Source organism: Ambystoma mexicanum, chromosome 4p (assembly GCF_040938575.1).
Source record: "Ambystoma mexicanum isolate Mex_15411 chromosome 4p, UKY_AmexF1_1, whole genome shotgun sequence".
NCBI classification, from domain to species: Eukaryota; Metazoa; Chordata; class Amphibia; order Caudata; family Ambystomatidae; genus Ambystoma; species Ambystoma mexicanum.
In genome coordinates, this window is record NC_090927.1 from 1,006,222,242 (window position 1) to 1,006,248,932 (window position 26,691).

At 43.8% G+C, this 26,691-nt stretch overlaps 1 protein-coding gene across 4 annotated transcripts in view; it reads left to right on the plus strand.

Moving 5' to 3' along the window:
- The window catches only part of LOC138453590 (blood vessel epicardial substance-like), a 904,667-nt gene that overhangs the window by 709,440 nt on the left and 168,536 nt on the right, over positions 1 to 26,691 (plus strand). For 3 of the 4 annotated variants that reach the window (XM_069606589.1, XM_069606587.1, XM_069606588.1), the window contains exons 2-3: positions 12,961 to 13,051; positions 16,020 to 16,263. In XM_069606589.1, coding sequence (XP_069462690.1) covers positions 16,032 to 16,263 — 232 coding nt within the window. In that variant the 5' untranslated portion in view covers positions 12,961 to 13,051; positions 16,020 to 16,031. The remainder of the gene's footprint in view (positions 1 to 12,960; positions 13,052 to 16,019; positions 16,264 to 26,691) is intronic. The other variant, XM_069606590.1, reaches the window with a different exon arrangement.

The window sequence follows — 26,691 nt, forward strand, 5'->3', positions numbered from 1 at the left end:
GGTTTCATTCCCCATGGCACGCTTCCATGCCCATTGACACTGGTTCCCACTCCTTATTTCACATCTCTCTAAGGAAGATATACATGTCGTCCTTAAAACATCTCTAATTTGATCCTGTCTGTCTTTTGTACACCACCATCTTAAAATGGCTGTATTTTGAGCCTGTATATCTTTTGTATAGTCTACCTTTTGACAAATACCATGTTGTGTAGTCCTACTTCTTCTCATCTCCTGAATGAGGATCTGTGGTTCATGGTGTAAAAAGCCCCTGAGATGTCCAAGAGAATGAGGGCTAAGATGGTTTTAACAGAGCTAACAATGCCCAGTTGCAAGCTACTTACCAGGCATCAAACGTCACTCACCCTCTAGTTCTCCACATCCACAAATCACACCACTTCTTACTCATCAAGGGTGTATTATCACTCATTAACGTCTATTGGCAAGTGCACATTTATGAAGCATGGTTTTAGTATCTGCACTCATTATGAGGTCGTCCCAGATAGAGACCACTACTAACTCCATTACGCCAGTAGGTCTGAATCCTATTTGTGTGTGATATAAGATGCTGTTATCCACTGCTCTTTCCTGGATTTGACTGTATACATAGATTTCTAGGATTGTAGATGGGAAGGCTAATTTTGAGGTAGGTTGGTAGTTAGTGGGGTTGTCGGAGTGTCCTTGGTATTTTGAGGAATGTAATCTTGTAGCATCTTGGTACAATTCTGGTATCCAGTGAACAGTTCATCAGTTTGCCAAAATAGAGCAGAGAGGTTTCTTTGGCAAGGATCTCTAAGCACACCCCTCTATTTTCCATTTACATGTTGTTTCAATGCATGAATATTTGACCGATAATGGCCCTAAAACTTGCTTTCATCATGAAATATTTTGGCAACGTCTGTGAAGTCCATATGAGTATAGCTTTCAGGAACTTTTGGAAACTATGTTTGGCTCCTTTCTTTGGTTTATCACCTACACAGTTGTAGTGACAACCTGCAATGGAAACTGAAATTCCAAATACAGTAGGGTGCTGTGATGTGCTGGTGCTTTTGAAAGAGCAAGTATTGCATGTACTACCTTAGCAGGTATAGAAGAGCTATCAAAATGATTGAACAGGACAGGTAACACTAGAAAATATCAGCACAGCAATTTACACACACTGGCGAAAACCTATAGAGGGAGTATGAAAGTGATTAATACATTCAAGTAAACAACAAAGGCAAAACCCTGATTACAGTCTTCTAGGAGTGATTAGCATTTTGAAGTGTTTGTGTGAAGTCCTGGAATATGGTAGGCTCACAACCAGTTATTTCTGATCTTGGTGTATCAAGGTTCCTCTGAATGCGCCTCTCCACAATCAGGCTGCATAAACTGCCTGTGCTTCACCAAGAATATTATCTACATTCTTGGAATTCTATTAGGTCACAATGCACCAGCTTCGGCAGGAGGCCCAGCCTAAATACAAACATCTGGTTTGGTTACTGCAGTGCCTGATGTTAAATACAAGTTTGAATGTCTACATCACATGCAATGCAGATGTACGCAATATAACACATCTCCCCCTTTTTACCAACAGAATAGAAGGAGATTCATTTTCTGTACACAATCCTACATTTGTTGAACATCCTTCCATCCTCAAGAACAACAGCCCCACATAAATCTTTCTTGACTAGAAAGGGGCCTTCATACCTTCTTTCCCTCTTTTGCACAAAACCAGGGTTGCGAATCCAGACCATACCCCCTTCAGAAACTCTTACCAGTCTGGTCCTCTCTTGGGCATCATATCTACTTTTCATGAGCTTAATTTTGCTTTCCACCCTTTCTCTCAAAGCTTCTTCGTCCCAGTCTATGAATCTGGATCTCGCTAGCCATGGTGCACATACTGCAGTAGACGCGTTTCTCCTCCTTAGTACTTCAAACGGTACCATACTGGAAGTTGCATGGTGAGACAACCTATATGCATTTACACTTTTGTTAATTTCATCTTCCCAGATCTTCCCTTCATTCAATGCCATGCAGATTCCCTGCATTATAGTACCATTAAATCTCTCAACCATCTCATTGGTCTCGGGATGCAAGAGAGATGATTTGATATGCGTCACACCAATATTTGTCAAAAATTGCTTAATCATACGGGACGTGAATCGTACTCCATTGTCTGACAACATCCTGCTAGGAAAGCCCTCTCTCTGGAATACACTGTCCAGAAATGACACAACGGCATGTGTATCAGCCTCTTGTACAATACAAGTCTCCACCCATTTGGAGAATAAATCCATCAGAACTATGATATATTTTCTCGCACCATTAGAACCCATTAGTGGTCCCAATATATCAATGGCTACATACTCCCATGGCATTTCAGGAAATTCAATCGGTCTCAATGGTTGGGTAGAACACTTAAATATCTTGTCAGATTCCTTGTATAATTCACAGTTTTTTATCATGCTTTCCACTAGACTGTCCAATTCTGACCACCGGTAATCCGCCCTTAAGCGCCCTTTGGTCTTGGACATCCCTAAGTGTCCCTAATGACCGATTTCTACTAACTTGAGTCTGATGCCTTGTGGAGGGATCACTCTAATAGATCTGAAAAGAAAACCACCTTCCACACGTAATTCATCCCTCACTTATGAAAGGCACACAATCCATCTTCCAATTTCCAATTAGTGCAATTATTGTGTACAAATTCTATTAATTTACTCAATTGTGTATCTGCTTTCTATGTCTCTTTCCACAAAGCTTCCAAAATAGAGGGTCCACAGGTCCAATACACCTCTCCATCCAATTCCTCATCATTACAGTTCTCTTCATCAATTTGACAACTATTATATCGAGATAAGAAATCAGCTAAAACATCTTTCCCTGAGATGTGTTGTACTTCAAATAGGTGTCTTGCAAAGCAGTAACTCACTTTAGTATTCTCCCAGAAACACTGTCAAAACCCTTGGAGTTGAATATGCCTACTAGGGGCTTGTGATCTGTATATACTGTAAACGTCCTACCCCATAAAAATGCTTTAGATTTTTTGGTACACCATGAAACACATATGGCCTCTTTCTCAATAACAGAGTATTTCAGTTCTGCACCCTTCAAACATCTGGATGCATAAGCTATCACTTTTCCTTTGCCCTCCTGTATTTGCAGTAGAACAGCCCCTAGTCCTGTAGTACTGGCATCAGTATGCGCTAATGTTTCACACATGTTGTCAAAATTGCCAAGAACTGAGGTATTTAATATGCATCTTTGTATGTTCTCAAATTCTCTTTGAATTCCATTCAAAGTGTGTATCTTTTTTACACAACCCCCTTATAAATATGGGCATGTCAGCAAAACCACTAACTAATTTTGCATAGTACTCTACTAAACCAAGAATTGATCATTATCAATTATCACTAGGAGCTTTCATGTTCACTATAGCCTTTACTAAATTTTCTTTAGGAGAAACGCCTTGTTCCTTGAGTTTGTGTCCTAAATAGCCAATCTCTATTACTCAAAACTTACATTTGTTCTTTTGATGCGCCAGGCCCACTCTATCTAGTGTACCTAAGACTTGCATTAACCTCTGAGCATGTTCTCTCAGAGAAGGTCATGTGATCAGAGTATCATCTTGGAAGTACCACACTCCTTGAACCTCACTAAATAACTTGTGCATTAACCTTTGGAAATACGCCGCAGCTGACACCAGGCCAAAGGGCATTCTCTTTCACCTAAAAGTGCCCTCCTGTATAACAAACGTGGTAATGTTGCGGGTCATGGGTTGTAAATAAACCTGGTAGTATGCTGAGGAGAGATCTAATGTGCTGAAATATTTGGCACCTGTCATCCTACCTACCATTTCTCCTATATTAGGTAGTGGAAATGTATCAACAATTACACATTTATTCAATGCTCTAAGGTTGACACACAATCTGACATTTCTATTTCCCTTTTGTACTACTACTACTGGGGAAACCCATTCTGAGGCTTCTACTAATTCAATTATTCCTTGTTTAAGTCGTTTTTTAATTTCCTTGGACACTTCCCTAAGTGCTATGGGAACACACCTAGCTCTGGCTATGTCCGGTACCGAGTTCTGCCTAAATACAATTTTTAGAGAAAATCCTTTCAAACTCCTTATTTTTTCTTTAAACAAACTGGCAAACTTATCTTCTGGTCTGGAGGCTTCCATGGAAACAGGAGCTATATACCCTGGTACCCTTCGGTTAATGATAATCCCCAATTTGGCCTGTTCAAACCAACCTAACAGATTTCCCCCCTTCACTCGAGACATACACATCAGCATTTATTCTTTGGTCACACCACTGTAACACAGTTTTGAAATAACCTTGTGGGGTTAGTAGCGACTTTCTCTTGAATAACTCTTTCCACATTTTGTGATCAATAATGGAATAGACAGACCCAGAGTCCACCAGCATTTCTACTGAGTTATTACCTACTAAAATATTAGCATAGGTTTTTCATCCTTTCTTGTGTTATGCACCAACCTCACTCACTGACCATGTAATGCCCTCTTCACGCATGTCATCACACTCAACACTATTTTCACCTTCTTGTCCAGCAGAAATGTTTTTAACGCTACTTTTATTGAAGTTTCTGCAACATCTGGCAAAGTGGCCCTTCTTGTTGCTTTTTGAACATACTACTGACAGGGCTGGGCAATCTGCAGAATTGGCATAGTGTGTAAAACCTCCACACCTAATGCATGTCCTCCCTCTAGGGAAGATGTGTGTACTCTCCTTGGACGTGTCATGTTCTCCACCCTTGTTGGTTTTACTCTTAACTATGCTGGTTTTCTTACCAGACGTATTCTGCCGACCTGTGGACACAGAATTAATATCATTGGCAGGTGACTTCATTTCAAGTTCTTTAACAAATGCAGTAGTGTGTTCTATTTGCTTGGCAATATTAAGGGCTTCCTCCAGTGTGGGGGTCACCTTTGGTCCATATCTCCTCCCTAGTCCTATTCTCTTTAACTTTAAGCATGAATTGATCTCTCACTCTTTCATCATAAATCGTGCCAAACAAACTATTGGCTAGTTCAAGTAATGCAGTGATGAAACATTCTATAGACTCACCCTGTAATTGGTCCCTTTGTAAAGAATGGTATCTTTGTAACACAATGCTAACCTTTTTTACGTAATGTTTGTCTATTTTTTTGATGATGGAACCGTAGGCATTTCGAACAACATCTATTCCCCATAGCCACCAGCTGGTGTACTGAGATCTGGAAGGCCCTTTAAGATGTCTCTCCCTTCAAATCCCAAACTATGCATGAGCAGTCGTCTGTGTCTTTCAGTGCTGAAGTTGGAATCATGGACGTCCATCACATAGTCCAGAAAGTCCTCTTTCCAGACATCCCACTTAACAAGAGGTTCTCCTGGGTTTGGCAACAACTGGACGGGGAGAGCACTAATTTCTACTGATGTGCAGAACAAAGCCACTAACTTACTAGTGTAAGGTTAAAATGCAAACACAGATTAGAAAGATGCTGCGCCCCTTGCATATGTTATGCAGTAATAAAATAGGAAAGTTGTCAGTGCTAAATCTCTTTGTGCTTGTGCGGGTCATTGTAGTGACTGGCTGTAGCTGCCCGAGCCTTCCCTGGTCATTCCATCCTGGAATTGGAACCAGGGTGCAGGAATCAGTAGTTGGAGCTTAGTGGGAGGGTTGCTGGACGTTGTGCTGGCTCTGGGGCTGCGAGGTCCATCTCAATAAAGACTTACCTGACAGTTGGCCTTTGCCTGAATCACTTAATTTTCGCGATGAGGATGGGATTCCTAGACCTCTTCCTCAGCGACCTGTGTTGATGGCCTGCTGCGCGTGACTGCTCCGGACAAGGGGCGACCGCCGGCTTCTTGGAGTGGAGGAGTCCCAGAGGAGGCAGGCGCCGTTTTGTACCCTATGGTTGCCCATCACTGACAGGGGGATAGGCATCAGGCCCCACTGTGAAGGCGCGCAAGCTCAGGAGGATCTCGCGCTGCAAAGCAGGATCGAGGAAAAGACGTGCACGCGTGATCCAATGTGGGGCCCATTTTGGTTGCCTTGGCAACCACATAAACAGACTGCAGGCTAATCATCATTGCTCCACACAACTCTTCCTCGTCTCACTGGTGGAAGGCAAGAATTCCTGCAGCAGTGACAATTACATTGAGTGACAGGAACTTAAGCAGCAAGGCCATTAGTAGTAGGTATTTAGCAAACAAGAAGAGACATGCCACGGTTGAGGCATTCCGTAATAATGTCAGTGACAGTACTCCCTCCTGAAGCTTTCTTGCCTAACCCTGGAATGAATGGAAGCAGTTTTGGGGCAACTAATTGGGAGAAGTTGAATATGAAGGAATTTCACCCATGAAAAAGAAGATGTTGTTGCTGCACTCTCTAGAGTCGGAAGTCCAGAAGAAATACATAGAATTAGCACATTGCACTGATGCTCAAGGTACCGGTGACCTAGATGTATACCAAGAAGCTCTCCTCTAGTTGGAAGCCCGCTAGGTGCCCAAGAAGAAATTAGCGATCAATCGTTACATGGAAGAGTATGTCAGCGCCTTAAGCAATCTGGCGAGATCGTGTGAATTCATGGGCAGGATGGGGACAGATGAGCTTATTAAAGATCAGATCATCATACACACAAATAATCCGATTGTGTAAGAGAGGCAATGGATGTGTGGAAATCCGACCCTCAAAGAGGTCGTAGTATTTGTGAAAAAAGTGGAACACATGCAATTGTGCTCCCGGACAATAATAGAAAAGAAAAAGAACAATGCGGCTGATTACTGCTCTGAGAATCCAAATAAGGAACAGGTTCAAGTGAATCTGGTTACCAAAAGAAGTAAGAAGGGAGGCATGACCAAGGATGAACCGCAGAAGGACTCTGATGCTTGCGGTGATAGGAAAAAGGTTGTAGCAGACTCAGAGAGGGAGAGAGGAAAGTGCTACAGGTGTCATTGTGTGGACCATTTTGCCAGCTGTAAGCTCTGCCCAGCCATCAACCAAAATTGTTTGAACTGTGGACTCCAAGGCCATTTCGCGGCCACGTGCCGCAGGAAAAAACAAGTGTTGTGTGTCCAAGATTAAGAGAATGATGTAAGTGAGCTCGGATGATGAGGACCGCGTAGTAATGGTGCGGGAGAGCACAGAGGACTATTCTAGAATGAAGCGTCCCAGCTGCAAAGTCAGGGTTGAGGGTTTCACTGTGAAAGTAATGGTGGACAGTTGTTCACCTTACTCAATTTTAACTGAAAGCAGGTGAAGGAAACTGCAGGAGGCTGGGCTGAATGTTGAATATCTTCCGGGGATCCCGGGGGATATGAAGGCTCCAGGATCGTATTCTTTGTAATGTTTCAATGCATTGTCGAATACAAAGATGTGGTAGAGCAGGCAGTGAGAAATTGTGTTGGTGTGGTGGACGCAATCAGGAAACTGCTTTGGAATGTGCGGGTGTCTCCTAATGTCTCCTAATGTCACTGGAGTATTGCCTTTTAGAGTCATGAAAGGTAGGGAGGCCAACACAGGACTGAATGGTGTGGGTGGTGCTGATAAAGGTAATGAGGAGGTAGAAGAGAGCCTTAGAAGGAAGACTGTAGCTCACGGCACAATATACCCTCAGCAACCTGTCTCTAGATAACGCACGATCAGCCCACCAACTAGTCCAGAGCCAAATTTATGAACGATGCGACAAAGCAAATAAGACCCTGGCCTGGTTGGAGAGACGGGAACAAAGCAGGGGACATATACGGGCCATTAAATCTCTGAATGGAACATTGTTGACTGAAGGCTCTGACATTGTTGAAGCATTTGTCGCCTACAACAGGAATCTTTATACCCCACCCATCGAGAGCTCGCCATACGAACCTTCACGCTACCTCGACCGGATTGAGATCCCGAAACTCTCACAGCGCCAATCAGATCTCCTGAACGCTGAAATCACTGACACTGAAGTGCAGGAGGCGCTTGCATAGCTCCAACCCGGGAAAACTTCGGGTCCCAATGGGTTCCCTACAGAGACATGGAAATGCCTCGGTGGTACACTATCTACCCTATGCCCCGTATGTTCCTACGCAGCAAAGAACTAGGAGCTCTCCCCCCGGACCTCAGGAAGGCATGCATAGTAGTCATACACAAACCTGGGAAACCTCCGGAGGAATGTGCCTCCTATCGCCCCAGATACCTGATTAATGGCGAAGCCAAGGTCCTCGCCAAAACACTCACTAACAGATTATTGCAGGTAATAGAGACTCTCGTCCACCCAGACCAATGTGGATTTATGCCCAACAAATTCACTCGCATGAACCTACGCAGAGTCCAACTGGCGTTGAGCAGAGCTAAAGAAATACCAGCCCCACTAGCCCTTCTGGCGGTGGACTTTGAAATGGCATTCGACTCTGTAGGGTGGGATGCACTGTGGGCGATCATGGCTCGGATGAACCTGGGGCAAACATTTATATCATGGGTTAAACTCCTCTATGCATCCCCGGAGGCCACAGTAAGGGTGAACGGCAGGTCCTCTAAATCATTTCCCTTGGGTCGAGGTACAAGGCAGGGATGCCCGTTGTCCCCACTTCTTTTCCTCCTGGCCATTGAACCACTCGCAATTGAACTTAGAGCTAACACCAACTGGACCGGTTTTGCTTGGCCGGGAGGGGGGGAGGACCGCCTATCACTCTATGCGGATGACCTCCTCATATACCTCAGTAACCCGAGCACTTAATGCCCGGCTGTCTCCCTCATCTTTAGGGAGTATCAGCGATTTGCGGGCCTGAAGGTGAATGAAGCCAAAACCATTTACTTCCCGTACCAGGGTGGTGAGTCTGCGATCCCTGAAACCTGCCCATACCATGTCTCTATTAGGGAATTCAAATACCTTGGCATACGGCTCGATCCGACACTTGAAGGGTTCCTCCAACTTAGCCTACAACCAGTAATTGAGCGATTCAATAGAGATACCTCCCACTGGCAATCACTCCCCTTATCGCTAATGGGTAGAGCCGCTTTATTCAAGATGATGACCCTCCCCAGAATGCTGTACATTCTCCAAAATGCCCCGTTTATTATCCCCCGAGAAACCTTCGCACTTATTGACAGAAACCTCTGCATGCTGCTATGGGGTGGGAAACAATCCAGAATTGCCCTCTATACGCTCCAGAGGCATCGGTTTACCCTGCATATGCACCTATTACCTTGCGACACAGATCGGGGTAGTAAACGACTGGATGCACACAGACCCCACACTACCACACATTCGTATTGAACTAGAGATCATGGCACGTTAACCCCACTGCAGATCCTGTACGCCACCCATAACCAACTCCCGATGTTGCCCAAAATGACGCACCATGTCCGTCGGGCCTGGCGGGATGCACACAAACTAATCGGCTGGAAAGGAAAGCCGACACTATCCCACCCCATATGGCACAACGCACTCCTCCCGGAAATAGTGGAAATGGGCTCTTTTGGTCACTGGCTCGCAAGAGGAATACACACAGTAGCACATGTGATACAAGGGGGTCACCTCCTGGACTTTGAGACCATGCAAGAGCAATTTGAGCTGGCACCCATGGACCGGTTTTGACATGCGCAGCTTGCCCACGCCATCCGCACCCAATTCCCTGATACGACAAACATACCCCCCTGCTCTCCCATTGAGACCAATATACTCCCGCAACGCATCTCCTCTAAGGTTACCTCCACTCTTTATCTGGCCCTTAACTCCTTCAGGTCCACGCAGCTTGATGGGCTCAAAGCAAAGTGGGAAAGAGATGTAGGCCAACTGGAACCAGAGGACTGGGTGGATGTGTTAATATCCCCTAGAGAAATTGGTATAGAATCGAAACTGAAACTAATACAATTGAGAATCCTTCACCGCTCATATCACTCACATACCGCAATGGCCAGATGGGGGGGAGTAGAGGACGGGACATGCATTAGATGCAACACTGAACCTGCTACCTTCTACCATATGATATGGGACTGCCGGGTATTACAGGCCTTCTGGGAGAACTATATTAACATGATCTCTGTTGCCCTGGCGACACCAATCCCTAGGGATTCCAAAATGGTACTCTTAAGCATCTGGGGGGAAGTAGACCTGTCTAAATATGGGAAAATGTTTCTGACAATTGCGTTGGGGGCAGGCAAAAGACTCATTGCGGCTAAATGGGGCTCTGCCGATCCACTGTGCCTGAACCGCTGGAGTAACGAACTAGACAGATGCGCAGCCTCAGAACGCCGGATCTATAACGCCCGGGGCTGCCCCCGCAAATTCGAAAAAATATGAGGCAAATGGCTGGATGCTCATTGAAATCTGCTGGTGGAAGCTGATCAGTACCACTATTAACATTGGTCACCTGCCTTGTCTCACAACTGTCTCATGGTCCGCTTTTGATACTGCCATACTGCCTGCATCTGTTAAATGCCTATGATTCATGTTTGATTTTTACGATTGTTTTCTCCAAAACTTAATAAACAGAGTTATAAAAAAAAAAAAAGAAGGAAGACTTTAAAGGCACAGGAAAGGTATAAAAGGGACTATGATGCCAGGTTAGGTAAGAGGACCAAGCCAAGTGTTGAGGTGGTGGTAGGGTCGTGGGTGAGAGTCAGGCGTGGTGTACATGTGACCAAAGGGAAATCAACATTTTCTAAGCCCAAGAGAGTCATTGAATTGCTTGCTAGTCAATGCAGTGAGTGTGGAGAATGGGTGGAGCCATTGCTGGTTGGTGGTACACATAGTGACACCACCCACTGTAAATATAAACATAACTTGTAGGACCTGTAGTCCACTAGGAGTGCAACAGGGTCACCCGTTGGCGACAACAGGCTAGTTGTGTATCCATTTGGAATTTGGACAGGGTGGTTGCTGTTGATGGAGCAAGTGTGGATAGCTCAGTTTACCCTGAGTTGAGGGAATTTTATGGTGAGTTTGATAGTTGCTGGGCACTGTGTGGGGGAAGCTTAGCACAAGGTAACAGTGCAGGGGTTGGGATGAATGGTGCTGCAAGGGGCACGAGTCTTATCGCAAGTTCAGGTAGCGGCGTCAAGGGGAGAAAGAGTGGTGTGGATGAGGGATTATGTCACGTAGTGCACCTGTCATTCAGAGCTTCTGTTCTGGCTCTGGATTTTGAGTCGGCTCTGTTTAACTTTGTTTTTCTTACATCATGGGCCTCATTACGAGCATGGCAGTAGCCGTTGCATATATGGCAGGCACGGCTACCGCCATGCTCGCTACCGGAACTGCCTCCTGCGATTTGGCAATAACCGGCCCATTATGAAATGAATGGGCCAGTAATTGGCCATTTGCGGGTGGCGGTATTGCCGGGCTCCCGATCCCATTCTGCCCCACAGGGCAAAATGGGGGTGGGGAGCATGGTGGCACGGTTGATAACAGTGCCGGTGCAATCACGAGTTCTGCTTGCGTGTGCCGCACAGCAGAGCCAGGTAAGACCTGGTGGGCTGTCAGGAACCCACGAGCAGAACTCATAATGCGGCGGGACGGTTTGAATGGTGCCGGTGCCTTACCGGCACCGTTCATACCGTCACCGCCACCCTTATGCATTGCTCTGATGTTATTTCATTGCCGGTTATTTCTGGTTGAATTGTTCATGTTCTTATTCTTATTTTTCCTAGTTCTTCTCCCTTTCCCCTTCTTTTGTTTTTCTGATTCACTCAGCCTTGGGAATTGTTCTTTTTTCTGTTCTTGTTGTGAGGAAGGGGGTGTGTATTGACTGGCTATAGCTGCCTGAGCCTTCCCTGGGCATTCCATCTCTAGCTGTGGGTTCCATCTCAATAAAGACTTACCTGATAGTTGGCCTCTGCCTGAAACACTTCAGTTATGCAGACAAGAAGTACAATATATTGAATCCAGAACCAGACAGCATGCAGGAAAGTAATACACAATATGAAATTAAGTAGTCAAAAAGGATTGCCCCAAGAGCAAATTAATGTATAGTACTACCTAGGAAATCGGGAACTGCCAGCAAACGTTGCTTAGCTTGATTCTGGTTGACTTCCTTAATCCTAAAGCACAGAACAACGCAAATAGCCCAGTGCACGGCTGCAGGCCAACTGTTCCTTGGCATCAAGATCCTCAAGTATTGCTGGTAAAAATGGGAGTGCAGAAAAGACTCTGCCAAGGTGCTGCGAGGAGAATGGATCCCTCCAGCGAAGCGGGAGCACAAGTGACAGCCCGGAAAGGAGGGGCAGCACGAGTGCGGGTTGTGTAGATCCGGAAGGTGCCACAGAGGCACAGGCCTTAATCCTTCTCTGGGGCAGGCAAAATGTGTGAGCCACAGCACAATCCACAGGAGTAGGGCAACCACAAGCAACTACATTCACAGGGCAGCCAATGAAGAAAATAGACAGCAGCAGATTTCCAGATTAGAAATTTAAGATGGGGGGAGAGGGGCGAGATCCAGCTCGTCACCACATGTGATGCCCTGGAATAAGGTAGGCTCGCAACCAGTTATTTCTGATCTTGTTGTATTAAGGTTCCTCTGAATGCCCCTCTCCACAATCGGGCTGCATAAACTGCCTGTGCTTCACCAAGGAGCTTCTTATCTACATTATTGGAATTCTATTAGGTCAAAATGCAGCAACTTCGGCAGGAGGCCCAGTCTCAATACAAACAAACAACTTTAAATAAATGCATGTGTACATCTGGTTTGGTTACTGCACTGGCTTATGTTAAATACAAGTTTGAATGTCTACATTAAATGCTATGCAGATGTACACAATATAATAGTTTGTTATTAAATGTACCCAAACGATATCATATGGGCAGGTGTGATTATTTTTGGACAGACAAGCCTGCTTGCACCTACTAGTCTACAGACACCCTTTCCCTCTCCCTTAGACATGCCTGGGGTGCACTGAATCGCCCGTTTGAACTTGTTCTGTTGGTGAACACATGATTTAGTCACAATGTCTGCAATGATGTAGCTTTTTGAACTTTTAATTCTTGTATTTCAGAAGTGCAGGAATACAGCCCTGCAATAGAGACGCAGCCAGACAGGAGGTTGCGTGGCTGAACTGAAGAAGCAGTTCCTGGATCCCCACGAAAGTATGCATTTCCTGTGTGTTATTGAATTGATCGGCCACACCTTTTGCTTTTCATCATTCTTTGAATGTTGTAGCGATCAATTGGTATGTGGAACATCAATGTTTCCAGTGATATTAGTGGTCACTATAAAAAATGGTAAACATTCAAACATGTTAAATAAAGTTGCTAAATGGGACATTTTAGTTGGGAACTTCCTGGATTCTAATAGTAGGGTCAATAAAAACATGGCGTGTTGTGCCTGTAACTCCAGTACAGCATCCCGGAGTTGCCTCTTGGATTCACTGTGGTGAGCATTTAGGAAAACTCAATGTGTTGGCCTGCCAAAAATTAAAATCCTGCCCATTTTTCAGGATATCCACAATGAGTCCAAAAGAGAAAGGTTTATGCGTGTGTATAATGACTCCTGATCAATATTATTTGCATATTGTTTGATCATCCTAAATACCCGACCGGATTTTGCTGTTTATAGAGCAGTTGAGTGGAGCCCTATGGACACCTATTGTCATTGTTCAGTCGGTGGAATAGTAAAGCTTAGGCACCGCTAAGTGCTATCATTCAGATTTGCTGCACAAATATATGTCCACTACTGTAATTGTCTTTTCTTTCTTAAAGAAAACTTAGAAGATACGCTATGAAGCAAGCATGACTGTACTAATAACTTAGGAATTCTAAAGTCTTTCCACTCCCCCAGAGATTATGATGCTGTATGTATCATGAAAAGGTGAAGTGACCAGAAGATTAAGTATCGAATACAGGACTTGCAAATTCTTAAAACGTTCACTTAACCTGCAGGACGAGTTCCTTAGTTACATACTCAACCTAAAAGAAATTAACTCACCCAATGAGGACGGGAGACAAAATACTGACCAGTGTTTTCTGTAAAGTGGTGCAATTTACAATAAACATGCTTCATGTTTGGTGCAATTGTTCACCTAAAGGCCAGACGTGCAGAGTGAAACTTTTATTTGCCCCTCACTGCAAACAATGTTTGTTTGCAGTAAATGCCAAATAAAAGTTTCTTAAATCCCCATAATCTCCAGTAAGGTCTAGTATCATGCAAGTGTTACTCGCCCTTCATTGAATCTCCTCGCAATGCAAATGGGCTACTAGATTTTGGGAACCCTAGTTTTTGCCGAAATCTGCATGTTAGACCTTATTACCAGATTTAATGTCCACAAATGTTCAATTAATGATGCACTTATGGCCAGAATGTGAGTTGAATTTACAGCAAAAAAGGGTGTGAAACAAATTCTCTCAGCCCAAAAAGCTATAAACGGCCTCGTAACTGAGCCATTGTCCCGAAAGACATGTAACCAGTCTCTAAGGTCCACTTTTGTAACCAGTCTAAATACATTGGTGACTTAAATAATTTCTTTCGGTTTCACTTTCATTGTTTATTTGAGTTTTCTAATGTTTTCTGTTTTAAAAAAAACACGATAAACATTACTTACTGTTATTTTCCTCCCACTGTACTTTGCCACTTCAATCTTTCTGCGTCATTGTGTGACATCTCTCTTCTATAACCCATGATGGTATTGCTTTTGCACGGACACCTCACGGTTACCATACAAACCAGTCTACATCAAGCCGCATGCCAGCTCTCCTCTACCCACTGTTTATTTTATTGGCTCATTTGCATCAAATGATTAACATGTGTATGGAGGTAATTATGTCTTGCAAGGAATTGGGAACTTTAGTGGAGAGCAGGGGCTACCACAACATAGTTTGGGGCATTCTGATTCTCAAGATGGCGGCATGCTGCTCTTGCAGTCCATCAACACGAGTCATGCCACACATTGCATTATGTGGCACTGTCTGGCTTACTCTTGTACCCATTACCATATCACACCTATATATGGCAGAACTCGGTTCATAGTGATAATCTCGAATGGCAAAATCTCGAAAGTCAAAATGTCGATAAGAAAATGTCGAAAAAGAAAATGTCAATTTTTTTTATGTTTTTTTTACCTATTTTTTATATATATAAAAGAGCCAAAAAAAATATAGAAAAAAAAATCATTCGAAATTTTTTTTTTCGACATTTTTTTTCAACATTTTTGTCTTTCGACATTTTATTTTCGAGATATGACTGACCACCACAGAACTCATCTGAGTATCCTGAATCCATGTTTACTGCATTGGGGAATCAATACTTCTGGACGCAAGATGGTAAACAGAGGGTTCTGCAATAGAGTTTACGGGTAATCTTCCCTCTGAAGCAATGTTTATAGCTTTTCCTTTATTTCTAGATATCACCTGTGCATCTTGTGGGGGACACTGTATCACCCTTAGCCAAGATGATTTTCCAAAGTTTCCTTTGTGTCCTGGATGCCTCTGGGAAGTTTATGGCCCACGTACTTTCTTAATGTTTTCCAGTTATTTGGCATTAGAAATGGCCAGCCTATTACAGGGCTCCATATTGCTTGCATGCAAGGGGTTCTGGGAGCCACCATTCTCTTGCGACTCCTCTCTAGCTTTGCGCTGTCGTTTGGATTTTTCCAATGCAGCTTGTGTTAGTAAAAATGCTTTGGCTGCAATTTCATGAAGTGTGCATGTGACACTTGGCAAATTTGTAATGCATGGCGCGGCATGGCCACGATGCCCCATTAGTATATTTGCTTTATTCATGGAAGTATTACAATAAATACTCTTAACAGAAAACCATTGCATGTTTAATGCTACACCAACCTTAATTAGACCACTGTGTATAATTCTGCATGTTTTCTAATTCAATGTTTCCATAGAGAGATGAGTTGAATTAAGCAGCACATTGTGTGTTATTACGCACACTTTATTTTGTACTCGGTTGATCTGTGCTTATTAGTATGACCTATTTAAATATTTCAGACAATGCATCTAGGAAAAGGAATAGGGAATTGTGTGGAAATAGAGCACAGTCGTCTCTTAGTTCCCCTACTTCTTGCCCTATGGCACCTCTAACTATGTTTCTTTTATTGTTGCTCCACAGCGTGTGTCCACGATGAATAACTACACTGGAAATGGATTGGTTGCAATAATGCCGCTGGGCCTCCTGACCACGATGGGAAACGCCACCCACGCGCCCCACAATGAGAGTGAAATCATTTGTGAAAATTGGAGGGAGATCCATCATTTGGTTTTTCATCTGGCAAACATGTGCTTTGCTGCTGGTTTGGTTATACCCACCACCCTGAAGTTTCATATGATCTTCCTTCGAGGCATGCTGTGCTTAGGTGAGGCTCTCCCCATGAGCACATTACCTGGAATTTGGCTATTCTTGCATCAGACTTTTGCATTTGCATAGTACATTCCTGAATTCATGTGTCCTTGTTTTCTTTTGTTCTGGCACCTGTCACCAATAATTCAAGATTGATGTATATTGTTGCTAGAATAGAGACCCGTTTTCTCTGTTTTGTATTGTGTGTTTTGAACTAAGCTGAAACTGTAGCTCCTCCACAACAAATAGACAACGTAAAGAGTGTTTGAACATGCATTGAGCAGTCCATAGTGAAGTGTTAGTGATTGTGCTAGTGGCTTTTATCGTGGGGTAATTGAACACTACTCAAGTTAGAGGTCCCTGCCAAGGATCAAAGCACATTCACGGGATCAAGCGCGGTGGAATGGGCACTAATGCTATTAAAACATTCTACCAGCAAATGTAAACCCTGTCCCAAGGGCCTCAAACAGCCCACATCTTTGCTTCCCTTCATCCGCCCTCAACAATGAGTGTATTTGTCATTCAGTCACAGCAGGAGGGGCAGGTGAGTTGAAGTGTGTGTGTAACTTACCTGGGCACCACCCAGCTCTGGCCAAACCCTGCGGCAAGGGCTAATGAAATGATGGGTTGGAAGTGCAGTCAAAGCAGAGGATGAAACCCTTGTCCCCTGCAGACCTTGCTGCCTGTAAAACATTCAACATCAGCCCCCACTCTCAGTAACTATCCATTGGCATCATTCATAAATAGGTTCCCAAATAGAGGGCACACATGCAACCATGCCTAATCCTCTTCCATATAGGTTAGTCTTCAGTGGTCACTTCATGTAGAGCCTGTTATACCCACAACACATTCTTCTTCTAATTCTTCTTTGCATGAAGGGCCTCCCACAGGAAAGTCTACTGTCAACTGAGACAAATGTAGCTGCCCAAAATATGCACCTCAAAAAACATCTTCACAACTGAAAGCAATTCATACCCAAAAAAGAAATTCCTTTCATGTATGGCCATTCCTGCAATCCTAGCCAACACGATTTCACCAAGGACCTCACATGCCCTTTAGATCAAGGAGATCAGACTGTACATTTCAGGCTTTTCCTGATATTCATTCTTCTATATACATTCTGTCTATTTCAGTTATCTTCCAGAATGTTCGAATGAAATCGTATCAGATAATTGCAAACATAGTTACACAAAATTGATACCCATATCCCTGCACTAGACAGAATCTGGTCTATTCAGACTCAATCAATTGCCTGTGCCCCCACCCTGTCTTTTTAGCTCTAACAACAACTGCCACCTCGTATAGGGAGAATAAGGACATTCAAAACCCCGTTGGTTTATGGTGCTCGAACCCGTTTGGTGCTCTCCATATATCTGACACTAGTTTATTAATTGGGCTCGCCAACATGTTTCCCTTAAGTTTCTCTCGATTGTGGGGAATGTATTCTTCAAGCCTCAGGTAACCAAAATGTTCTTAGAATATTTTTGCTTGATCGCAGTTAAAATCTGTTTGGAATTAATCCTTAGCTCTGGCATTACTCTGGGCAACCCTCCAGACCATCGTTCTTCACCTGCCAAGCCATTACAAAAGGGGAAAGACATATGCAAATTTGGTCCCTCCCCAAAAGGGGCAGTCCAGCCTGAACTGCTTGGTCACATCCCTTCTGCACGAGATCATAAGCATTCCCAAACATGTTTAAGCCTTGCTGGGACTCATTAGTGAGGAGTAGCTTGGGTTTCTAGGCCCAGCAAGCATGGAGCCACGTTTGGGCATACCCATCCTGCTCAGAGTGACTTACACAAAACAAAAGAGGTGAAGGCTGGAAGGTTTTGAATTAATACTAACCTCTGGCATTGCTCTGGGCAACCCTCCAGACCATTGTTCTTCACCTGCCACACCATTAGAAAAGGGGAAAGACCATATGCAAATCAGGCTTGCTCCCAACCCAAAAGGGGCAGTCCATCCCAAACTGCTTTGTCACATCCCTTCTGCACAAGACCACAAGCATCCCCAGGCATGTTCCAGCCTTGTTGCGCCTCATTAGTGAGGAGTAGCTTGGAAGGAAGGATTGGCTACTTACCCCTGGTAACGTTCTTTCGACTAGATGTTCCTCCCACGTATTCCTCATCGCCCTCCTAACCTACCCCACTGTAGAATTTCGGAGTTTTGGACTTTGCGCTCTTTTAAGGTCTGATAATTTAAAGAGGCATTTATCGAGGTGGGCAATTCTGCATATGGTGGCGAAAAAACAGAACTGAAGCCAGCGGGCGCTGTGTGTGGTATATGTAACAATGTCTGGGCATACCCGTCCAACATGACATACTTCACTGAGTCCTGGCTGCATTAATTTTTTTTTTAGTAAGAAACCTGTGCATTCCTAACTGTCCTTAATATCCTTTTCCTGTAGACAACGATCATTTAACCGTTGAACGCTACCAACCTGCTTAACCCCACCATCTCTCCCAATTAGTGAAGGTGTGTGAGCACTGTCCAATGTAACTGACATCCTTTACAAAAGCAAAGTTTTAGGCCCTCACTTCATGTGGTTTCCGCAATTTGCAGGATTAAAAAGAGTACCCATGGGAGTAACTGCTCCATTTTGAGCTTGGCTCATCTCAGAGGCTGATAGTTCATCAACAACCAATCTCAAACCACTGCCAGATGAGGAATAGCTTTAGATAAAAGGGGTTTCCTAAAGAAACTACAAGGGGGTCATGGTCGAGCCGCAGTCTTATATCCCTCACAACATATTTAAGCACAGGTACTAGTGAGAGGAGTTAATAAAGCAGTAACCAATCATGAGGTTGCCTGCACAGGCTGAACATTGTAGCAGGTGGGTCAATGTGCTTTAATGCACTCACTTACAGCTCTAATGTCCTGTCCTAAGGCTAGTCGTACATGCAGTCACCCACTCCATTAGTAATTAACAACACATCTGTTGTTATTCATCTTTTACCAGAAGGCAAGATGTGGAATGATTAGATTCTCCCCCTGCGACTACCACTATTTTTTTTTAAACTTCCTATGGAACATTTTGAGCTATTCAAGCTCAAAATTTGCAAAAGCAAGCACATGGGCGCATCCATTTTGTGAAATGGATGCCCGCCTGTGCTGGCTTTTGCTTTTGCGGCACTAATGAAGGAAAAGCCAGCCAGCTGTAGTAAACAAAAGCTACCGCTGGGTGGCTTTTCCTTCATTGGTGCCGGGACTCGGTGGACGCGGACCGGAGACCAGAGCAGGAAAGCTGCTGCTGAATCTCGGTAAGTGCTATTTATTTATTTTTTTAAAATAAACACTAGCTGTGTTTTTTTTCTAAGTTTTCCGGGCTGGAGGAGCCCGGAAAACTTAGAAATAAAACCTCAGCTTTAAAAAGGTTGTGCCTTGGCTTTCACTTTGGGTCTCCGGTGCTCCCCTGGGGGAGCACCGGAGACCCAAAGTGATAGCCACACCAGACATAAACACAATGCGGTTGTGTTTGAAAACACTGCGGTTTTTCTTTCCGAATATCTCCTGAGAAACTTGGAAAGAAAAACCGCAGCGTTTTCAAACACAACGTTGTATTTATGTTTGCGGTGGCTTCAAAAGCGACCGCAAACATAAATACAACGTTTTTAAAGCTGCGGTTTTATTTCTACGTTTTCCAGGCTCCTCCAGCCGGAAAACTTAGAAAAAAAAACGCAGCTAGTGCTTATTTTTTTTTTTTTAAATAAATAGCACTTACCGAGATTCAGCTGCAGCTTTCCTGCTCTGGTGTCCGGTCCGCGTCCTCCGAGTCCCGGCACCAATGAAGGAAAAGCCACCTAGCGGTAGCTTTTGTTTACTACAGCTGGCTGGCTTTTCCTTCATTAGTACCGCAAAAGCCAGCACAGGCACGCATCCATTTCACAAAATGGATGCGCCCATGTGCTTGCTTTTGCGAATTTTGAGCTTGAATAGCTAAAAATTTTCCATAGGAAGTTTAAAAAAAATAGTGCTAGTATTATTTTTTTTATATTGCCTATCAATATTTTAAATAACATTTTTTACTGGACTATCCCTTTAAAATAGCCTTGATCTAAATGTACCCTACAGCGGTCAGGGAGAGATGAAAATTCAATCTAGCTCAATTGCATGTGTATGCAGTCTAAAGGCAAAGGCCCACTTCTCTAAACATGGGTGATATGTCAAATGTTACATCTAATGACGCCAACCTGGCAGCCTAAGAGAGTGGAACTTCTCTGAGCAAATGGCAGATTATGTGAACTCCAAATGACCAGACCTTCATTGTGGCAATCCTCGATGATACAGCAACTGAGATAGAGAGCTTCACATTCTATTTTAAAATATAAATTGGTGCCACCATCAGAAATGTAAAAAACTGAATACAAAAACAGGTCAAAACCATCAAAAATTATGATTTAACATAACCCTTTGCACAACATTTGCATGAAACTTCACCAAGGACAGTCAAGAACATTTAAACATGTTTGCTGTGGATCATGCTCCAAAGCCACCAGGAGAGGGTGATTGTACTGTTATCTCAAGACAAAACACACACAAAAATCACTCTAGAGGTTACAGAAGTAGGATTAAATGAAGACACAGAACTACACGTATTTTAGGAATGTAATTATACCACAATGTAGTTTATTATAATCACAGCAGTAACCTCAAATTGTTCTGATTCACAACTGATCACCCCTAATACAAGGGCAAGATGGCTTTGAGCCTAGCCTTCCAGTAGTCCAGGAATACAGAGCTCCCATTTGTTTATCTAAGAATGCTATCCCTTACTTGTGTATACAGTTTCAATATGAAACCACCTTGCCTACTATGTGACTCCTTCAATGTGACACTTCCCTGGATACATCTTGTTGCTGTAGTAAATGGGGCCTCATTCATGAACTAAGAATGTTTTCCCCTCAACTGTGCAGACATTTCTCTCTGTGTTCAAGCTACATTACTGCAAGAGTACTTTTTCAAATGGACAGATCCTTCCAGAGTGAAAAGATTTTTTTAATTGATGGCCACAAGCGTGTTTTCGGTCATATCAGGTGAACACTCCTTTTATTTCTACAGTGGATAAACTCTAATCTGATTTCCAGGTACTCTTGCTAAGACCATTTAAGAAAAGATTTGGTTACACGTTTGCCAGTAAATTGGCTGCACATATAAGGGCATTGTTTCTCAAGTGAAGGCCATTTCTTCCTTACAAATGGCCACTTGCCGTTCAGACAGTGTTTCGGTCTAGACTTTTATTAGGCTTCATGACTCTCTAGCCCATATTTATTGAGTGCTGTCACAAGATGGCGGCCCTGCTTTGTTTACCAGGAGGACGCTCGTGGGTACCATCCCATAAACTATGTACTCATTTAAGCCTGGCAGGGCTGAATAGCTAATTTTGGTAAGAACTTCTTTTTTTTCTCCTGCACTCTTGTTTTAGAGAAACCGAAACTGTTAAGGTTTTAAAACGTTCAATTATTGCCCATTTTGTGTACCCAGTTTGATGCAGATACGCCTATTTTCTTTTATAACCTTACCTTCGTCATACATCACTCCACCATTGAGAGGTATGTTTATCGTGATATCCTTATTAATTAAAAAGTAAAATTAATTAGAGTTAATGGGATTTTGGGATATTTTAAAGTTAGATCAGCCACGCATTATGTATGCATTTCAATTACATTGTGGCAAAAGACTGTTGAATTCATTTTACTAGCCCTGAAGATCACATGTGTGGGCTACAGTGACAAAATGTTCTAAGGATTAACACAGATGGAACTGTTATCTGAAGATATCTTAAGTTATATCCAGGTGCAAAGGCCTGTGTTTCCTGCAGTGTAATCAGATCAACCCCTCAAGGTAGGCATGTCAGTCGCCGCCGCCTAACTTCTGCTAGAAACCAACAATCGTCCAACTAGTCAATATTAGAGTGCCAGAACCTGTTAGAAAACGATCACTTTTCACTTGGGACAAGGGGCTATGCAACAGGGAAGGGGATAAGTATTAATCAAGTCTACAGACAGGGAAAACCCAAAGCCAGATTGATCTGACAAGGGAAACGCTGAGAACATTGTTTAATGGGCCAACCTTAGGGATCAGAATTAACAAGAGGGGCAGTTCAGTGATGGCTGAGGACTGAGGTCACTTCAAGCAGGGCAAACGTTAACTGGAGACTAAGTTCATATAGGCTTGCCGCTGAGTAAACCTGCTACAAGGATTAGGACCAAGAGCCTCACGTGAAAATAATTCTGACACTTTTATCCAGAAGAATGCCCCAAGTTTAATAGAATACAAAAACACTTGTGGACTTGTCTGAAATCCAATCTGCACTTCAAGGACGGCTTATTCCATTGTACCCTCTGAAGGGGTTCCCCTCTCAATACTTCCCTTCAAGTATTGATAACAATTCAAGTGCCAGGAATTGGAGAGCATTCACATCGAGCATAACAATCCAGGAGAGTTGGCCTAACCAGGAATCTGTGCTGAGTTCCAATTGGCAGGCAGGATCTGTTGTTCTTCTCGCCAGTGATCAGAGGCAGAGGGGTCAGAGTCAAAACTGACAACATGATGGCAGTTGCCTCTATAAAGCAACAAAGGGGCATTTGCTCCATAAGATCATTTGCAGAGGTGAACCTGTTCTCGCTGGAGGCTTATCACATCAGGAGGGTTGAGAGTACTCTGGAGGACTCCCTCAGTAGTTTATTTTGGACCTTGTTGACCTTGTGGAAGACAACCCCTCCTCCCCCTGACAGCCTTCATGTACATCACACTTCTCTTTAGTCTTAAAAAATCAACTTAGTAGTTGACTTGAGAACCAGTTCCAGACACCTCCTCTTCTGGTCGAAGTTCCCAGACAAGGGAACATGAGGACCAATGCTTGGTCCAACCGTTGACCGGACATAAACCTGCATGCCCTCCCTTCCATTCCCCTGGTCCTCAGGGTCCTGAGATGGATTGAGGTCAGCAGAGTACAGCTCTCCTTGTTTGCGCCTTACAGGGCCTGGCAGTCCTGGTACTCCTTGCTGCTGCTGTTTGGGCTCCCCCACGGCCCCCCCCCCCACCAACCAGGTCTCCATCAATGATCCTGCTCTTGGGGACATCAAGCCCGTTGACTGCTGTTGTTGGCTGGCCTGGACATTTTGAGGGAGGGTCTTCAGCATCAGAGTATTTTGGGTTCCCCTCCCTAGTTGTCCGTGTCTCTTGCTGGACTTCCACCCTTTGCTCCTATTCCTGACATTGGGAAGCATTTGTCTCTTAGTGCTGCAAGGACTCAATGTTTCTTCTGGATTGTTGTTCCCCTAACACTGTTTGCCTTCAGCTAGAGCATTAAATGGGGATCTGGTACATACCTTGTTCAGAGCTCAGTGGATGCTACCCAGACTTGCAGGGGGCCTTTGGTTTGGTGGGATCAAGCCAATAAAATAATTTGCAGACTTCTGCAAACCTACCCCATCTCTCACCTCATGATTAAGTCCCTCGCTCTACCTTGTGGTCGAGTCTCTACACATCCACCCTTCAAGTGCCTTCTCCTGGTGAATTTAGTGGTTGACCTGGGCTGGTGAACAGCAATTGGCTGCAGTATGTTTGCCTTGTCCTTTCCGCATGTGGGGATTATATCCCCCCTCATTTAATACAGTAAGATAGACACATGATGTGTGTTTCAACTTGGCACAGAAGAGCCAAATGTCCATTTGTAAACAGCCTTTTTGGTGGATGTAATATGGGTTTTTGTCCAGTACATGCTTTCCTTTTAAGATGGCTGCTGGGTTGTCTCGGACTCAATTGCACATATGATTGGTAACGACTTTGATGTTTTCATTTGTACATTTATCGGAGGGGTTTGATTTTGCATACAGCCAGTGATGTGTTGGGTGCCACAATTGAGCACAAGAGAGGCCACTATTACCTTGTGCATAACTTAGTCTGTTGCTTGGAATAAAATAGTATGCAGACGTTGACCACCTTCAAAGTTGCTCGCTGGGTTACTTCGATCTCGGCCATGCACTTTGCATTAGCCTGAGATTGCCTTACATCGGAATCTGCGGTAAGCAGTATAGTGCTGTTACAACATGCAAATTAGCATAAGCATCCAGCTGAGTGGGGAACCATAGATGCATTGTGTAATGTGTCGGCAGAAGTGCTTGGTTTACAGATAGGCCCCAGTCCATAAACTATCGAGTTTGGGATACCGGGATGCTGTGGCTGGAGGCATATGCACAGAGGTGAATTCTAGCGCTGGTAGAGTAGTAACTACACGAGAATTGAGCACATATGCAACTCTCTCTGCTCTTGCACAATACATTAAAGGGTCTATTTTTTTTAGTGGCTCTATTAGAAATCATGTAAATAACCGACATGTGGTAGAGGTAGCTAACCCCATAGTTGTTGGTTCACCTTGCAGATATGTCAGCATATCGAAGTTTGATGAAACATCTTTGCTCTGAAGAAGGCTGGGTTGCGTGTAAACAACTTCAACCCTATAGCCGAAACTCGAGTTGGCATTTTTATTATTAATTTGGAGTCATTTTGACATTTTTCCCTATCGCCCTAAACCACAAACAACCTTTTTGTCATCTTCAGAGGGGTTAGCAAGGGTCACAAGGCTTAGTTCCTTTCTAACAGTCATTGACTCAGATAAACCGTCTCCCACACTAATTCCTTAGAGGACTCGCCCCCTCACAGGAGTATTCTGGGCATGTGAACCAGAGGAATAGCCACTTTCTGGGCTTAGCCAAGGGCGCTTCCCTTTTTAACATTTGCAGGGCCACCAGGCGGGCTACTCCCAGCATGTTCACACTCACTACTGACTTCACTTAAGGTTCAGACCAATCATGACTTTGCCACGGCGGTCCTCCAGGCTGCTATCCTGTGCAGGCCTCTGTCTGCTTCTCCTGGTAAATAAAGGTTTGCTAGGCATTACCACATATATAGATCATTATTATTATTATTATTATGATGAGGGTATTTATTAAGTGCAGGTCTTACTTCGGGAAGCAACAAAGCACTTTTACAATCATAGGAGGAAGAACACAGTGAGGGAATCTGTTTCTCTTTACCAGAGTACTGTGGCCATTTCAGCAATACCTGCTGGACGAATAAAAAAACCCTCCTTCCTGTCACCAATAGTACTGCGCTGCTGTATAAAATGCCAAGCCCTATCCTGACACCCTCCTGTTGTAAAACGCTACGCTGCTCTCGAACTAGGTTTGCGCTATAAGCAATAAAAATAAATAAGTAAATCTGGTTTCTTTCATGATTGAAAAGGAGTGTGGGAGCTCCTTTACTGAGTGCCATTAGCAACCCCATACACATGGTTCGACCTTGTTGGGCCTCCTCAGTGCGGTGAAGCTGAGCCTCTCTAAGGCACAGTGAGTATGGGGTCCACGTCTGGATTACCCTTGGTTACTTAGGGTGAAACTGCAAGTTTTTAAAAAATGAAAAAGATTGTGGGAGCCCCTCCACTGAGAAGGAACGTGGGTCAAATACCGTGTTCTGTGGAATTTCTTCCACTCACAAGGGCCTACAACGGTTGAATGTGATTTTATCGAATGATAAAACAAAGAATGAATTTTGAATGAAGAAAAAAACATCTAAAAAAAAAAGAATTTCTGGAGTTTTTGGGGGGTTCCTCTCCAAACAAACCCTTTTTTATTTGTATACTTTTGCCCGCCCCTAACACTACTGTTCCCTTTTCCAACCACATATATATAGTTTTCTAAAATGTGCAACTTTTTTTCGATGTTTTGGGTACGTTTAAAAATGCATTCTTTGTTTTGTATTCGATAACATCACTGCATACCTTTACAGCCACGCTTTAGCTCACTGCACTCTTCACGGAGGAGAAAATTCCATTTGCATATCAGTCTTTGTCCCACCCACAAGGGCAGTCCAGCACCGAAATGCTAGGTAATTCTCCTCTGTTTTCTTTCCTGGGTGAGTGGAATGATAGGTGACATTTGGTACACTTCTTGAGTAAGCGCTGTAATTAGGTAGAAATGATGGGGGGTCAATGTTATGATTACTAATGGTAATCTTCATTAGACCTTTTTCTTCTCTTCCTCATCACAGTCCTCACTCTCGCCCCTCCTTTCCTGGTTTGCCAGATGACCCAACTCCTTTTTTGGGTAAGCTGCCATCTTTATACCCTTTACGGTTGGGTGGGCAGGCGTAAGAAAAAAGGGGGGAGAAAAGCTTACATTGTAGAATACATTCTGGGGAAAGGTGGGCTGCCTTCATGATCATGGAATGTCATGAGGAAGCGCATGACTAGGTGTGATGAAGGTTACCGGTGAGTATTCAGAACATTTGTACTGCACACAGTTGACCCCTTTGCCAATCTCCTAGTTGCCAACGACACCCTGGAAGGTCATAGAAATATAAAATGACTCAACTCTATCATATGGAGACTAAGAAGCTCCAAAACACCATGGGCCTCATTACACGGAATGCAGTAAGGATTTAC